The 16,984-nt window shown below is 38.9% G+C and overlaps 1 protein-coding gene across 2 annotated transcripts; it reads right to left on the bottom strand.

The window, feature by feature from the left end:
- Positions 1-4: 4 nt before the first annotated feature.
- LOC106607275 (max-interacting protein 1) lies at positions 5-12,112 on the bottom strand. 2 transcript variants are annotated; one of them, XM_014204082.3, is made up of 6 exons: positions 11,754-12,110; positions 10,006-10,108; positions 9,220-9,249; positions 6,995-7,109; positions 5,336-5,507; positions 5-1,842 (listed from the first exon to the last, which is right to left on the bottom strand). In XM_014204082.3, the coding sequence occupies exons 1-6, from the start codon at positions 11,974-11,976 to the stop codon at positions 1,679-1,681; spliced, it is 807 nt and encodes a 268-aa protein (XP_014059557.1). In that variant the 5' UTR covers positions 11,977-12,110; the 3' UTR covers positions 5-1,678. The 2 variants fall into 2 exon arrangements, with proteins under 2 accessions (XP_014059557.1, XP_014059566.1); XM_014204091.3 differs by lacking the exon at positions 9,220-9,249 and having other exon boundaries at positions 11,754-12,112.
- Positions 12,113-16,984: the final 4,872 nt, after the last annotated feature.

The following is a 16,984-nucleotide window of genomic DNA, read 5'->3' as shown; positions in this document are numbered from 1 at the left end:
TGTATAGGTACATTATGGTGGTAGAGGTTTATTGATCAAGTTTTCAAGGGACCATTACCATGAACCACACAAAATAGTAGCAGGGGACCAGCAATATATTCTTTGTAAAAGTCACCTTTGATGGCTGATTTAGCACAGGAGTGTTCAGAGACACTTTCTTAGTCCAAGTCTTTTTCAAAATGCATTTTACAAATTACCCAAAACTGACATTGAATAAATTCCTGGAACTAAGAAACCTGTGCAAGAGTCAATTTAGCCATGTTAAGACACAGTTGGTGGTGATAATCTATTTAGTTGTACCACAAAAATATGGGTATGGTCATAAGATGAAATGCCCAATTTGGTTAGTGGAATAGTCTTGCGGTGTGTGATTTTTTTTTGTAGACAAATACTCAAAATATACGGCTTCAGGGTTTTAACTTTGGAATGCTTTTCAACTACAATACAAAAAATAAGTTACTAAATAAGGATGCGATTCAAAACTCAAATTACATTCTGCCATGTGCTATTGTTCATGCTACAAAGACATGAGCTCTCAAAACTGGTCATTCCAAAGCACATGACAATACAATTGAAAGCTACATTCAATACACATGCACCATTACTTTTTTGTTCCAACTTTTACAGCCATTTTATCTTACTATTGATTACTATTTGTAAATAATACATCTATTGAAGTTGCATACAAAACGAGCAAGTGGTGTTGGACGGACAAAATTGTGTGCCAAAAACAGCCAATTTAAGAGTTGACATAACTGTCAATAAGTGTTATTGCTTCAGAATTGTGCTTGGGAAGTGCGGGATAGCTTATTATAGCTGCCTACCGTATACAAACAATATTACTTTTGAAATCTCAAGGGGGATTGATGTCAATCATCTCACAAAAGAGGCCACTGAGTGATACTTTTAGCCTGTCCTGTACCATTGCACTAGCTTTTGTCTGGGATAACTTGTCAAACAATGCTCAGTTCAAACCACAACAGACTTAACTTTACATTTGTCAAAACATCTAAATAATAATTCAAGTGTGACCAAGACATACAGTACAACACAATAAATATTGGAAAAATAAATACTACATTTCTCAATTATACTCTAATAAATTAGGAATAACATTGGTGACTTGTGTCAAAGATTTCAGGTGTAAGTGTGGTTTATTCAACCTGTAGGTACCTTAATAGAGAACCGGTTTGGAGTGCAGTTATAGAAGCGCGAGTGACCTACTTGGTGATTGATGAGAATAGTTGTTTTATTAGATGGTCATCTGCTAGAGGTTTCCAAAGTGGGGGGAAAAGTGGCACTGGTGAGCTTCTGGCTGGTTTTGTGTTTTTTTGTGCTGGTTTTAGGAGGATACAGGTAACATTAGACTGTAAGTGCAGTCGCCCACATCATGGGCAATATTTACAGTTGTTGTAGTAGGATTAGTCCACTTTAAAACTGCAGGTGGGGTTTAGCTTTAAACTACTGGTTCTTGGGAGGAGAAGGCTAGTTTAGACTGCAGGTGGTTGATTTTTAGGCTGGTTCATAAGAGTTGTGGTCCAGTTTTAAACTTCAAGAGGAGTTGAACTTCAGGCAGGTTCTTTGTACAGTACCAGTTATAGACTGCAGGTGGAGTAGAGTTTTAGGCTGGTTCTTAGGAGAAGGCCAGTTTAGACTGCAGCTGTGGATGAGGAGCTTCTTAGGAGGAAAAGGTCTGTTTAAGACTGCAGGTGGAGTAGCCCTCGTCGCTGGCCAGGCTCTGCCGACTGCTGTGGTCATCCAAGTCACTGCAGCCACTGGTGCAGATACTGTCCAACTCTCCATGGGAGAACTCAGTGTTTTCCACGTCCACCTCGATCTCTTCTACAGAAATTGGGGTGAGATACATTTTTTATTATGATCATCCCACACTTAGTAATCAGATAATCGTATTGATTGACAACTAATGCTTGATGACACCAAATGCTACATTATAGACTGTAACAAATGTAAATTATATTTACTGGTTTGAAATGGAACTGAACCAAACCGTTTCTTAGTATAATATACAGTGCCTTCAGAAAGTAGTCATACCCCTTGACTTATTCCACATTTTGTGTTACAGACTGAATTCAAAAAGGGTTACATTGCTTTTGTAGGTTAGCCTGCCCTCTTGTGGATTCATGTATAACTACATGTATGAAACATTTCTCTACATAAAATCTTCTAAAAGTCTCTGCATGCTTCCCATCCAAAACAGTTCGGAACAGTTTCTAAGTATATTATGATGAGATTTTGTGACATTTTTGTTCGTTTTGGTCTTCACCAAAGGATCTCTCTGTACTTTGCTCCATTTATCTTTCCCTCGATCCTGACTTCCGCCACTCTACCATAAAGGCCTGATTTGTGGGGTGCTGCAAAGATGGTTGTTCTTCTGGAAAGTTCTCCCATCTCCACAGAAGAACTCTGGAGCTCTGTCAGAGTGACCATCGGGTACTTGATCACCTCCCTGACAAAGGCCCTTCTCCCCGGATTGCTCAGTTTGGCCGGGCAACCAGCTCTAGGAAGAGTCTTGGTGGTTCCAAACTTCAGCCATTTAAGAATGATGGAGGCCACTCTGTTCTTGGGTACCTTCAATGCTGCAGATATTTTTTGGTACCCTCCCCCAGATCTGTGCCTCAACACAATCCTGTCTTGGTGCTCTACGGACAATTCCTTCAACCTCATGGCTTGGTTTTTGCTCTGACATGCACTGTCAACTGTGCAACCTTATATAGACAGATGTGTGCCTTTTCAAATCATGTCCAATCAATTGAATTTACCACAGGTGGACTCCAATCAAGTTGTAGAAACCCCTCAAGGATGATCAATGGAAACAGGATGCACCTGAGCTCAATTTCAAGTCTCATAGCAAAGGGTCTGAATACTTATGTAAATAAGGTATTTCTGTTTTTTATTTATAATGCATTCGCATTTTTTAAAAATAAAAACCTGTTTTTGCTTTGTTATTATGGGGTATTGTGTGTAGATGGATGAGCATTTTTTTATTGATTTAATCCATTTTAGAATAAGGCTGTAACGTAACAAAATGTGGAAAAAGTCAAGGGGTCTGAATACTTTCCGAATGCACTGTACATGTACATATTACCTCCATTATCTCGACTACCCCGTACCCCTGCACATTGAGTTGGTACCGGTACCCCTTGTATATATCCTCGTTATTCTTCTTTTTATTCTGCAACTATTTTTTGTTGTTGTATATTTAGCACATTTTTCTTATTAACTTTTTAAAAACTGGTTATGGCTCGTAAGTAAGCATTTCACAGTAAGGTCAACGCCTGTTGTATTCGGCGCATGTGATAAATACAATTGTATTTTATTTGAACAGTAGGGATTATTCAATGAAGTGTTTGCTGTTGTTCAATGAGACACATCATTGTAATGCAATTTCTTTTACATGAGAAATACTGCACCAAACATCTAAGTTAGATGTGAAATTTCACAACTAAGACTTCCTCGGCAAAAACATCAAAATTACTGACAGATTTCTTGAGTTATCTTTGATTAATTCTATTTTGAGAAAGTGTACAGTGCCTTAAAGAAATATGCACTTCCCTTGACTTTTTCAAAAAAAAATTGGTGATACAGCCTGAATTTAAAATGGATTCAATTGATTTTGAAATACAGAAATATCTAATTTACATATGTATTCACACCCCTTAGTCAATACTTTGTAGAAGCATACTTTCTGGGTATGTCTCTATGAGCTTTCCACACCTGGATTGGGCATCAGTTGCCCACTATTCATTTCAAAATTCTTCAAGCTCTGTCAAATTGGTTGTTGATCATTGCTAGACAACCATTTTCAGGTCTTGCCATAGATTTTCATTTATATATAAGTCAAAACTGTAACTCGGCCACTCAGGAACATTCACTGTCTTCTTGGTAAGCAACTCCAATGTAGATGGACTTGTGTTTAGGTTATTGTCTTGGGGCTCCTGAGTGGCGCAGTGGTCTAAGGCACTGCATTTCAGTACAAGAGCTGTCACTACAGTCCCTGGTTCAAATCCAGGCTGTATCACATCCGGCCGTGATTGGGAGTCCCATAGGGCGGCACACAATTGGCCCAGCGTCGTCCAGGTTTGGCTGGGGTAGGCCGTCGTTGTAAATAAGAATTTGATATTAACTGACTTGCCTAGTTAAATAAAGGTTCAATAAATAAAAAAAATATTAAATAAATTGTCCTGCTGAAAAGTGAATTCATCTCCCAGTGCTGGTGGAAAGCAGACTGAACCAGGTTTTCCTCTAGGATTGTGCCTGTGCTTAGCGCCATTCCGTAAAACATGTTGTCCTGAAAAACTCCCTAGTCCTTAACGATTACAAGGATACCAATAACATGATGCAGCCACCACTATGCTTGAAAATATGGGGAGTGGTACTCAGTATTGTGTTGTATTGGATTTGCCCCAAACATAACACTTTGTATTCACGACAAAAATTTAATTGCTTTGCAACATTTTTTGCATTATTACTTTAGTGCCTCGTTGCAAACAGGATGCATGTTTTGGAATATTTGTATTCTGTACAGGCTTCCTTCTATTCCCTCTGTCAGTTAGGTTAGTATTGTGGAGTAACTACAATATTGTTGATCCATAATCAGTTTTCTCCTATCACAGCCATTAAACTCTGTAACTGTTTTAAAGTCACCGTTGACCTCATGTTGAAATCCCTGAGCCGTTTCCTTCCTCTCCGGTAACTGAGTTAGGAACGACACCTGTATCTTTGTAGTGACTAGGTGTATTGACACACCATCCAAAGTGTAATTAATAACTTCATCATGCTCAAATTAATATTCAATGTCTGTTTTTTATGTTTACCTATCTACCAATAGTTGCCCTTCTTTGTGAGGCATTGGAAAACCTCCCTGATCTTTGTGGTTGAATCTGTCTTTGAAATTCCCTGCTCGACTGAGGGACCTTACAGATAATTGTATGTGTGGGTACAGAGATGAGGTAGTCAATCAAAAATCATTTTAAACACTATTATTGCACACAGAGTGAGTCCATGCACGTTATTATGTGAGTTAAGCACATTTTTACTAATGAAGTTATTTAGGCTTGCCATAATATTTCAGCTTTGAATTTGTATGAATTTGTAAAAATCTGGAAAACATTATTCCACTTTGACATTATGGGGTATTGTATGTAGGCCTATGACCAAATAAATATCAATGTAATCAATTTTAAATTCAGGTTGTAACACAACAAAATGTGGAAAAAGTAAAGGGGTCTGAATATTTTCTGAAGGCACTGTAACATTGCCACTGTCATCCGAAATATGCTGGGAGTAACTAAGCTCTGTGGAATGGTTGGCTCACCTCGGTCCGAGTGTTCTAAGGCCAAAGGGGAACCTACGCTGTCCATACGGACTCTGTCCCTGTCTCCGCCTCCAGGGGTCTGCAGGTGGGCCAGCTGCCTCTGCAGGTGCCTCTGCTCACGCTCCAGGCTCTCCAGCTGGTGCTGACTCCTCCGGTCCATCTCCTCTAGTTTCTACACACAAACAGAGGAGAGAGAGTTAATCAACCTTAGAATTTTTTGGTATTTTATACTTGAGTAAAAGTAAAGATACCTTAATAGAAAATTACTCAAGTAAAAGTGCAAGTAACCCAGTAAAATACTACTTGAGTAAAAGTCTAAATTATTTGGTTTTAAATATACTTAAATATCAAAAGTAAATGGAATTGCTAAAAGTAAAAGAATAAATCACTTAAAATTCTTTATATTAAGCAAACCAGACAGCACAATATATATTTTTTATTTATTTATGGATAGCCATGGGCACAATTGAACACTCAGACATAATTTACAAACAAAGCATTTGTGTTTAGTGAGGCCACCAGATCAGAGGCAGTAGGGATTACCAGGGATTTTCTCTTGATAAGTGCGTGAATTGGACCATTTTCCGGTCAAAATGTAACGAGTACTTTTGGGTGTCAGGGAAAATGTATGGAGTAAAAAGTACATTATTTTTTGGGGGAATGTAGTGAAGTAAAAGTTGTTCAAATATAAATAGTAAAGTACAGTTACCCCCAAAACGACTTAAGTAGTACTTCAAAGTATTTTTACTTAAGTACATTACACCACTGGTATTTTATGGATAATAATTGCATATAAATAAATGGTGTAGGATAAGGACCAGCTATTTATCACATTTCGTCAGACATCTGCACATAGTATGACACAGATATTCAGTTTTACTGTACAAATTATAGAATCTTCAACAGCTGCCATATTTAAACATATTTAAAATGGAATAATGTTTTTATTTTTGTTTTACTCTGCTCTTGCGACAACACAAATTCTGCCCATTCAAGATTGAGGGACAAACTGTGTGTTCTTCTGAGCCTGAATAATCATATGTGAATTTATCAACATCAGACCAGGCTAAAAATACCAACAGATCCAAACAGCTGTAGTGGCAAAATAATTCCTGACATTTTTGTACAATGGCCAAATGTAGAGCTGGATTTGCTGCTTGTAGGAAAACAAGGGCAACGGCTCGGTTGGTTCAGGCTAAGCATACAAGCCACACTTTCTTTCACTTTTTATTTTCTTTCTGAAACACAGCAATGGGCCAAGCATTTCTCAGATCAATTGGAAATACTTTTTCAGAGTTCACAAGGTGACAAATAGGTTCCAGACTATATCTACACCTGGATAAAATGGGTAAATTCAAGCTTTCTAACTAATCATGTTTGATAAATCAGTTATACCCATTAAAGGTATATCCCCATTTCTGTTGCATTTGCTTGTGTTTCCAGGCCCACAAGTGTGCAGCCAGGAATAGCAAGTGTTTTGTAGGCTGAGGAAGTAGACCACATTGTGTTTGTGTGCTGCAGTGCTGTGGCAGGTCATGGGAGCACACAGCTTCTCTATCGATAGGCAAGGGGCTTCCATTGAACCATTCACTATTCACCAGATCCCATAACACCATGGTCCCCATGACACCACCATGGTGGCATTGTTGACTACAGTACCTTAATGTGCCCCTTGGCCTTGTTGAGCAACCCCAGGGTAGTGTGCCGACTGCAGTCTGGTCCCAGTGGGATCAGTGTCTTCAACCTCTCCAAACACAGGCGGAGATGTGCTCGTCTAAGAGGGCGAAGAAACAACGGACTACTCTTTAGTGAAACCAATAATAGGAATGGTCTCTCTACATCCAGATGAAATTCCTGGATTTGAATGACATGATCCCCTCCACATCGATTGATGAATATCTTTGGACGTAATTAGTCATTGATCTGGTTATTATACTGAACAAAATTATAAACGCAACATGCAACAATTTTAACAATTTTACTGAGTTACAGTTCATATGAGGAATCAGTAAATTTAAAGAAATTCACTAAGCCCATTCTATGGATTTCACATGACTGGCAAAAAACATACATTTTGCATCTGTTGGTCACAGATACCTTAAAAAAAAATGGGCCTCACAATGGGCCTCAGGATTTCCTCACGGTATTTTTGTGCATTCAAATTTCCATTGGTAAAATGCAATTGTGTTTATTGTCTGTAGTTTATGCTTGCCCATACCATAACCCCACAGCCACCATGGGACACTGTTCACAATGTTGACATCAGCAAAACCCTCGCCCACACGACGCCATACACATGGTGTACGGTTCTGAAGCCGGTTGGACGTAATGCCAAATTCTCTAAAATAACGTTAGAGACGGCTTATGGTAGAGAAATTAACATTCAATTATCTGGCAACAGCTCTGGTAGACCTTCCTGCCAATTGCACGCTACCTGAAAACTTGAGACGTCTGTGGCATTGTGTTGCGTGACAAAACTGCACATTTTAGAGTGGCCTTTTATTGTCCCCAACTTCTTAATATGCCACACCTATCAGGTGGATGGATTATCTTGGCAAAGGTAAAATGCTCACTAACAGGGATGTAAACAAATCTGTGCACAACATTTGAGAGAAATTCGTTTTTTGTGCATATGGATAATTTCTGTGATAATTTATTTCAGCTCATGAAACATGGTACCAACACTTTACATGTTGCATTTATATTTTTGTTCATTATAGTGATAGATTGACCTACAAAAGCAGACCTTTTATATTATTTTCCATTTTGTTGGATAGAAAGATGTAATAGTCTGCGCCCAGAGCTGCTGAGGTCAGCCAGACTGACAGGCATACAGACAATCTTGTTTTAAGGTCATGGCCTTTGCTCCATAAGAAATGAACATTCTAGTGTCTAGAAAACCCCTTTGTAGTGCACTTTGAGATTAAGCTACACATTAGCTCTCATCACTGCACAGAAAAGCTTAGTTTACGGGGAGGGAAGCACACTGTCTGAAACAAGCAGTTTCAGTTCCAACTGTGAAAACATTATATGGTTGTCTTCCAAGAACAACCTATACTGGACTGCACTCCCTGATTTGCCTTGCAAAACAGACATCTCTGTTCTACCACCAGGATGCTAGCATGCTAATGTACAAACAAACTTTAAATTGTGAAGGTGTTGATAAAATAAGTCCAGCTGTAAAATATGCCGCTTTATTAACCAGTATTACATTTTCAAATTCTGGGTCAATATATTTAGAATAACATCAGGATATGCTAAATAAATCCAGCCTTCACAGTATTTTTGATTATCAGCTTGAAGTTCCATTTTGAAAAGACAGTTGGAGATAAAGTCCCTGAATATAACTATTTGCCACACCACATAAAATGTTACGAAATTTGTAGCTTAACAAAATCCCTGTATATGTATTTATTATGGATCCCCATTCACTGCTGCACTCTTCCTAGGGTCCAGCAAAATTAGGCAGTTATACATTTTTTTGTAAACATTACAATACATTCACAACAGATTTCACAACATATTAAGTGTGTGCGCCTGTGTTACCTGTGTACTATCAAACCATGTATCAGTCTGCACAGTTGAATGATTATGTGGATATGATGTTTGATATGCACCAAGACAGGTTATGCACCATCAGATATATTAGGCCTATATCTCTTTGACTAATGAATGATTATGTAATTCAAGTGTTTTACCCCATGTTACACAGTTATGGACCAAATCACTGTCAGGTGGGGAATCAGAGTAGAGAAGAAAATGGTAGATGAGTGCACATTCAGTACTTGAAGAGATCTTCAATTGATCAACAGTAACTACTGTCAATGGAAATACTCGCAATGGCCTCTAACACAGAATGACAGTCACAACCCCTTCTGACTCACCTATTTTTTTCCAGCTCATTGTGTGCTGATCTGGGTGTAAAACAAAATGGACAGGTTATAGACCATAGACTTAGATAGACATTGCATCATTGTATCTATGTTATTATGGCATCTGTGAGAGCATGGGCAGTGCCATTGAGGCCATTTCCATTTTGAAGTTGTCCATTTTCTTCTACTACTTCTATGAGTTAGCAAACAAACTGAAATGGTGCATACTGCCACCTAGAGTGTGTTGTTTGAACAGGTATAAGGCCAAGGTTTGCGGTTTACAAGTATAAGTATAATTCATTGGCTGATCCCTCCTGATGACCCGGATGGAATCATGTGATCCTTTCTTAACCCATAGGACATCCCACCCAGTTTACTACTTCAAAATGGTGAAAGTGGCGCTGCCCATGCTAAAACTGGCTTTTGGGCACTAGAGTCTTCTATCTATTTCTATGTTATAGACAGAAATCCAAAGACAAGATATGTTAGCAATAAGCTTTATAAAAGACTAGTTTGACAGTTTCTGTCTTGGTGCACTTTGTTTCTTCCAAGTCCAATAATGAAGAAGGGGTAAAAAACGAAATGTTATCAAATCAAAATGTATTGGTCATGTCCACATATTTGCAGGTGTTATAGCAGGTGCAGTGAAATGCTTATGTTACTAGCTCCAACAGTGCAGTAAACTGTCTCATCAATACAATACAAATTCACAAATAATCAAAGAGTGAGCATGCAACTGTAATAACATGGCCATTTGTAATATCACAGTTATAAATAATTATGACAAGATTAATTTACCTGTTGTGAATATTGTCAATTTTCTTATTCTTTAATTTCCGTTGTCTCTGATGATGCTTGTTCTCAGTTGCAGGGCATGTTGAGGCATATCCATGTTCACATTCTGTTGATCAAATGTATATTTTTAACACATCAGACCTTACATTATAAATTCTGTCATTTCTGTCAGACAAATACTTTTTTTGTTTTGGTCTGTAACATTTTGACATTAAGCTAGTCCCAAAACAACAGGGAATGAATAAACATCTCACATAGTCTACCCCTCCCTCCTGTCTATATGCTGCAGCTTCCAATAATCTTACAATGTTGGCAAACAGTAATGTAGTCATACTGTTGATTATTGTAAAAATATATATATAAAGAAAAAATATGTATTTTTAAGTTTAGTAAAACTTGGGGAAATGCCTATAGCTTCACCCTACACTGTCTTTTAGTTTCTCAACAGCATGTAAACCTATTTTCGTTCATTGAAAATAACAACAAACATTCTTCAAGACATAGGCCTATTCATTCATTACCAATTTTGAAATCTCATTTAGTAGGCTATATTAGGCTACATTAGACAATAAAATGCATATAGAAAACTATAACATGTATAATAAGCTAACATAGGCTATAAACGTTTTTACCTATTTCTAGGCATAATAAAATGTCCAATATGAGATTGATGACAACAGAATTGTTTTAATGTGATATTTTTTTAATCTAATCCTAAATTGTGTATGCACCTACAAATCCAACAGAATACATGTGACGTCAAAGTTTAACCTGGGTTTGATTGGGTATCTGCAAGGACTCCAGACGGGAACATGGGTTTAGTCCAATCAAAACGGCCAATTTTGCTCCATGTGGAAACCATGTGAGCAACAGTGAAGATACGAGGAAGCGCAATTGATTGAAATAAAGAAAGTATAGGGCTGGCATTATAGGGCTTCTCTATTCAGCCTCTGCACAACATGCCGACATTTCAACAAAAAAATGTTAAAGGTTTATTTTCCTCATTTGACAGTTGGATTTGGTCTGAGATAAATAAGCATAGGCCTATGAATTATTTGCTCTTCTTCGGCCTGCAGGCGTCCACATCCACTGCCAGAAATGTAATGAAAACCTATGCTGTGTTGAGTAGGCTAGGCTAGGTTTAAAAATAAGGTGAGTGAGAGTTTGATAAATCGACAAGCCTATTATGTAGCCTAAATATTTTAATAAGTAGCCTACATTTTAGGAAGACATAGCTCAAAGGATGACAGTCCAACGCACACAGGGCAACATTCATGGATACCATTAGGATATGTTTAGTTTAGACCTATTAATGTCTCTAAGAAAATGAATTAATGGGGCCATAGTCAAGTCCCATCCAATTGGAAAATGCGCACTTGAATAGCCATTTCAATTATGCTACCATTCGTAGAAAATGCCATAGCGGGTGAGAGCATAATTCTATGTCACGGGTTTGCTTTTGACCATGGATTGTTTTTTTTTGTAGGCTATATCTCATTCATAAACCAATCAAAATATGTTCAGTCCAAGTGATTCATTTGAAAAACCTACTGGCATTATCTCAACAAATGTGCATTGGCAGAATAGGTTGAAATATTAGGCCCATTCACAATCAGACAAATGGAAGCAGGGGAGTCAGACAGTTGGCTCTCATGTTTACGCGTCTTTTGTCACCCTAACCATCTCGGTCCATTGTTGTCTGCCTTGGCGAGTCTGCCTCTGAAATCACCAGAATAGCCTACATTACTTACTTCCGTTGTTCTTTTCATTGTTCTCAATGTAATTTGCTGCATCCAGCAACACCTGAACGTTTTTCATAAAAGTGTCGATTTGGTCCATTGCGGAACATTCGGAATATAGAATGTCGGAATATCCAGACATATCGCTAAAATCCTGTTGGTCCATGGACGCACCCGACTCCAAAAGGATCTCGTCTGATTTCAACTCGATCTGCTGCCTCATATATTTAACCATTTTCTTTTATGAGAACTGCCAGCAGTCTGAATTTGGTCTCCTTGTTCAAACTGTGCAATGTGCAGAATGAGGGAGATACTGCAATGAACTGGAGTAGATGGAATTGTGCAGTCCTTGAGCCACTTGCCCTAGTTGGCGGTTAATCCCTCCCACCAACGCATGCACTTTGCATTCACCATAGTCAACTGTATGCAAGCCTTGTCTTCAACATATTGCAGGAAAGCAACATGTATATGTATGTATAGTCTTACACAGCACCACATCAGTATTGACAATATAGCTAATCCTGATTATAACTCCCCAAAATGGACTGAACGTTTGGCTCACATAATGTGTAATGCATGAATGTAATTTGTTTTAGACTAGTTTAAATAATGTCTCTACTTGTACAGTATATTGTTACTCTCCTTATGACTAGCATCAGCATCAAAGCATTTACTAGTGATGGTGTAAAAACAAATGAGGCTGGGGTGCAGGTGATTATATCAGTTTAAAAAAAAATCCATAGTGTGACCCGCTTAACAAGGACAGAGGAGTTTAACCTATTGAAAATGTCTTCCTCTACCTATCACATCAAGTCCTCACAAAGTGCATTGTCATCCGGCCTCAATCGCTTTAATGTATTGAAGTAGGATGCTCTGCAGGGGCTTGATATGATTGGGAATGAACCTCCAAAGTCACAGTTTAGAGTTTAAATGATTTCCCAATAGACAAAGTTTAATGGAATGCATTTATGAGTGTACACTGTGGAAGCACTTGGTATTTAAGTGATAATACCCGAAAAGCCTGAGGCGAAGTAGAGTCGTTCAGTCTTTTTGTTCTGTATCTATGGACGCGACCCAGTCGTTCGTTCTAAGTGTTCCATTGCCATACTGGCTGGCAACGTTCTTATCCCTTGCTAGATAGCCAACTATGGCTAACTTACATTCACAAAAACGGCTAACTTGCAGCCAGAATAACAGCAAAGTAGCTGCATTTGCATTTGTTTAAGCTGTTTTCTAGTGACATTTACTTGTATACATCCTTAACAATGAGCTAATGATGCATGATTTTGCCTGGCATAGAAATTGGGCTCACTTGTCAGGACACTGTTGTTTGGAGGAGTTAGCCAACAACACAGCTAACACAATCACTTCAAACTGAAGCTGGAAAGACTGCAATCTAGCTGCACTTTGTTTCGTTTTACCTTTTTTCAATGGACAGTTCTTTGTATATATTCATAAAAATTAGGCCAGCTGATTCATGATTTCCACTGGCTGAGAAACGCTGCCTGTCTGCCTCGTCCTGACTCACCACACGTTCATTACTATGGGACAGCTGGAGATCAAATTTGAATATTGAGATTTTTTGCAAATGTCGGAGAGACAGGTTTATACAAATCTCCACTGTTGAAAACTAAATGTTAGTCTAAAAGAAATGTGCGGATAATGGTGGAAATAGTGGAAATCATGTTCATAAAGTGCCTGGCTGGGCTGATGAGACAGTGGATTGCGCAGTCAGATGGAAGAGAGTAAATAGGCATTTTAATGTCATAGATTTAGCTGGTGGTAACTTGTGGAATAGACACCGGCTAGAATGTGGTTTTAACCAATCAGCATGCAGGATTACACCCACCCGTTGTATAATATATAATATCCCACATTCCTTCCCCAAGGTTTAGTCACTTTAGCACCCCCTGTTGCTACTTTGAATACATAAACATACAATTTTCTGGAGACAAGCATTATTTTCGATGTTGACAGTTTGTATTTGTATGTTTGACTTACAATAACTTACTTCAATAGACTTGACTTCTGAAAGAGTCAACTCTAAATAAATTAATCCATTGTGGGACCACTTCAAATGAACTATACAATAATATTTATTGCTCCATATAAAGCACGGGTGTCAAACTCATTCCACAGAGGGCCGAGTGTCTGTAGGTTTTTCCTTTCAATGAAGACCTAGACAACCAGGTGAGGGGAGTTCCATCCTAATTATTGACCTTAATTCATCAATCAAGTACAAGGGTGGAGCGAAAACCCAGACACTCGGCCCACCATGGAATGAGTTTGACACGTGATATAAAGGATACCATGAAGTTACCATATTTCATAATCTGATGTGAAAGCCCCAGAGCTATACAATAAAGCTTACCTTGAAATTGAATGAATTTCTAGTTGGACGGTCTATTACTATTGTGCCTTTGATTGATTAAGAAGTCATTTTTTCCTTGGCAGAGAAGGAGGGAGGAGGACAGAGGGTAGAGGGGCTGCCTTTAGGGGGGCAGTCATGCGTGTGAGCCTGTGTTGTGCCTCTGAGACAATGGGTGCAGATGGCTGCCTTACTGCAGATGTGGCCATGGCTGTAACGGACGCCTGGGAGAGAGAACACCCTCCCATGGAGTCTATTTCAGCTGCTTGGCAAGGACTGATGCACGCACACACACACACACACACACACACACACACACACACACACACACACACGAACACACACACACACGAACACACACACACACGAACACACACACACACGAACACACACACACACGAACACACACACACACACACACACACGAACACACAATTAGAGAAAGAAAGCGAGACAGATGCTCATGTTGAATGCATATGAGGACTGGGTTTAGGTATCTGTCCATATTACATACTGTGCTCGTGGACAGACTGTCAGCTCTCTGCTTTGACACAGACAGCATAGAAAGCTGACCCATTGTAGGATAGTGTAGAATGTGACCCCAACTGAAGTAATCTGAAAAGCCTGAGGATTATACCAGTCGGCTCAGCTGTCACAGAGGAGGCAAAGTCACACGTTGTGTGTGTGTGTCAGTCAAACCATGTGGCAGCAGTGCCTATGGTTACCCTCAGTAGGGAGTGTATTGCATGTAATGTTCTGAACAGCAAGATTTGTATTCTTAAAGAGGAAGAAAACTGTGGATAATAGGCATGTGCAAGTCCGATTTCTGTCTCCAGACATTTTATCATCAGATAGTGACCAAAAATAAGATATATGATTCCAACATACTGTCTCCTGACAGGCTGTTCTGAAGACTGGTACATGAAGTAAAATGTTGTGTAAGAGTGTTCTAAGATGTATTTTACTTTGAAGAGTAAGATATTTCCTATATAACCTTATTGTAACATATTGTCTACTCTATATGACTATCTTATTACATACCATGGTGGTCATCTGCTCTGAGATGCTATCTGTATCTGTCTGTAGTTAGGTATTATGCAGTTGTACCTATTGTCTGAACACAATGGTTGTTCTTTACCCTGAGGTCACATCAGGCGGTCACTCCACCAGACCAGAGTGTGTCACCTGTTCCTTAAAGCAAGCCCCCACCGACTCATCCTCTCGTTAACACTCATTAACACAGGCAGGAGATGGAAGAGCTGCTGAACACTAAGCTTTGTACTCCACAGACACAGCGAGGGTTGTTGATCAGAAAACCTTAGGAAGTTTGTCACCTACGTTTTCTAGTGTGAATAAAACATGAATCATGTAGGCTGCTGCTTAATACAGGGTCATCCCAGTCCCAATTATAGTCAGTCGTCTAGTGTCACCTCCTGAGATGAGATGGGGTGGTGGTATGATCCTGTCTCACATCCCTGACAGGAACACCTGTTGGACGGCAAATCCCCTCTTTGTCTCCACAGCCCCTCTCATTCGATTACCATGGCAACCTCTATTCACAGACAATGGCAATAGACCTACTGTATATTACATTTTATATTTACATATAGAGGGGCTTCACATAGATAGACAATTATCAATCAGGAAGATGCATTGTTTTTAGGTGACACCACCGTTTTCTAGTAGACTACTGTGTAAATACAAGTTTTAAAAGAAAGCCTTATTCCCTGGGGTATTGTATGTGTGTGGGTGTTTCTAAGGAGAAGGCCTGCCAGGATTATTCTACCTGGAGCCTGTTGATAGGAGGATGCAACGTTACAGAATGTTTAGCTCTTAATGTATGATGTAGAACCTATATGATTTTCTGCCAAGTAGAACAGGCAGCTCTATTCATTACAATTCAATTTGCCTTGTATTAAATGCATCATGAAGAAAATTGTGTAGGCCTACTGTTGAGTACACGAAAAAAAGGGCCTTTCTGACGACAAGCTCACAAGTATCCCAAAGTAGTAAGCGAAAACGAGCATAGAAAACAGCATTGGCATGAATAGAAAATATAAAAAACGTAAGGCTACTATTTTAAGTATCTCAGTGACAACCTGGTTGATTAACAATATTGGTTTGTTTACAAGTTTGTTTTTTAATATAAATACACGTGGACACAAAAAGGGCAGCGTTGAACACCATTGCCCAAAATGCATCGCTCCAATAGCTTTCAAAAGATTGATTAGAAGTTTGCCCCCCCCAGAAAATGATTTTCCTTTGAATGACGTCACACAAAAATGTGTATTTTTTCCTACGAATTAAGTGGCACAAATATGTGTGTGTCTTCACATAAATTAAGCCACACAAAAACGCACCAAATCTGCTGAAATACTTTTTGTACATATTTGCACGAATTGAGTGTGAGATTGTGATGATGTATGCCATGGGCTCTCCAGCCTTGTTCCTGCAGCTACCCAGTGCTTAGTTTGGGAATCCAAGTTAAATATATTCGGGAACATCCATAGTAACATGTTTCACTAAACTGTTGACAGTCCGTCTGCGTGCTCGAGAAAGGAATAAAAAGGAGATGATTTGGAAACTCATGGTGGTGAGATATTCTCTATAACTACAGGTAATGTGTCACCCAATTCATTATGAAAATACAACACCAAAAATCACTAGGCTATTCAAAATCATATCCAAATACAATAATTGTAGGCTAACTGTAAGCCGCCCTGCACAATCAATGAACCAGCAGCATCGCTAAAGGCTATACGTTCTCTCCCAAACTCATGGATAGACATTTTGGAGTGTAGCATAAGGTAACCAGTCCATCCAGTATGCATAATAATACAGTCCACACTCAAAGGCTAGACCAATTGTACCAAAG

Source organism: Salmo salar, chromosome 01, assembly GCF_965601325.2.
Source record: "Salmo salar chromosome 01, fSalSal1, whole genome shotgun sequence".
Classification (NCBI taxonomy): domain Eukaryota; kingdom Metazoa; phylum Chordata; class Actinopteri; order Salmoniformes; family Salmonidae; genus Salmo; species Salmo salar.
This window is presented reverse-complemented; position numbering and strand designations above follow the sequence as displayed.

Excerpts from the sequence above, each read along its gene's own strand:
- LOC106607275 (XM_014204082.3), bottom strand. The coding sequence starts at position 11,976 with ATGGTTAAATATATGAGGCAGCAGATCGAGTTGAAATCAGACGAGATC. Across the intron at positions 10,109-11,753 it reads CAATGAAAAGAACAACGGAA|AATGTGAACATGGATATGCC; the intron begins GTAAGTAATGTA and ends TTTGATCAACAG. Across the intron at positions 7,110-9,219 it reads AATGAGCTGGAAAAAAATAG|ACGAGCACATCTCCGCCTGT; the intron begins GTGAGTCAGAAG and ends TCGCCCTCTTAG.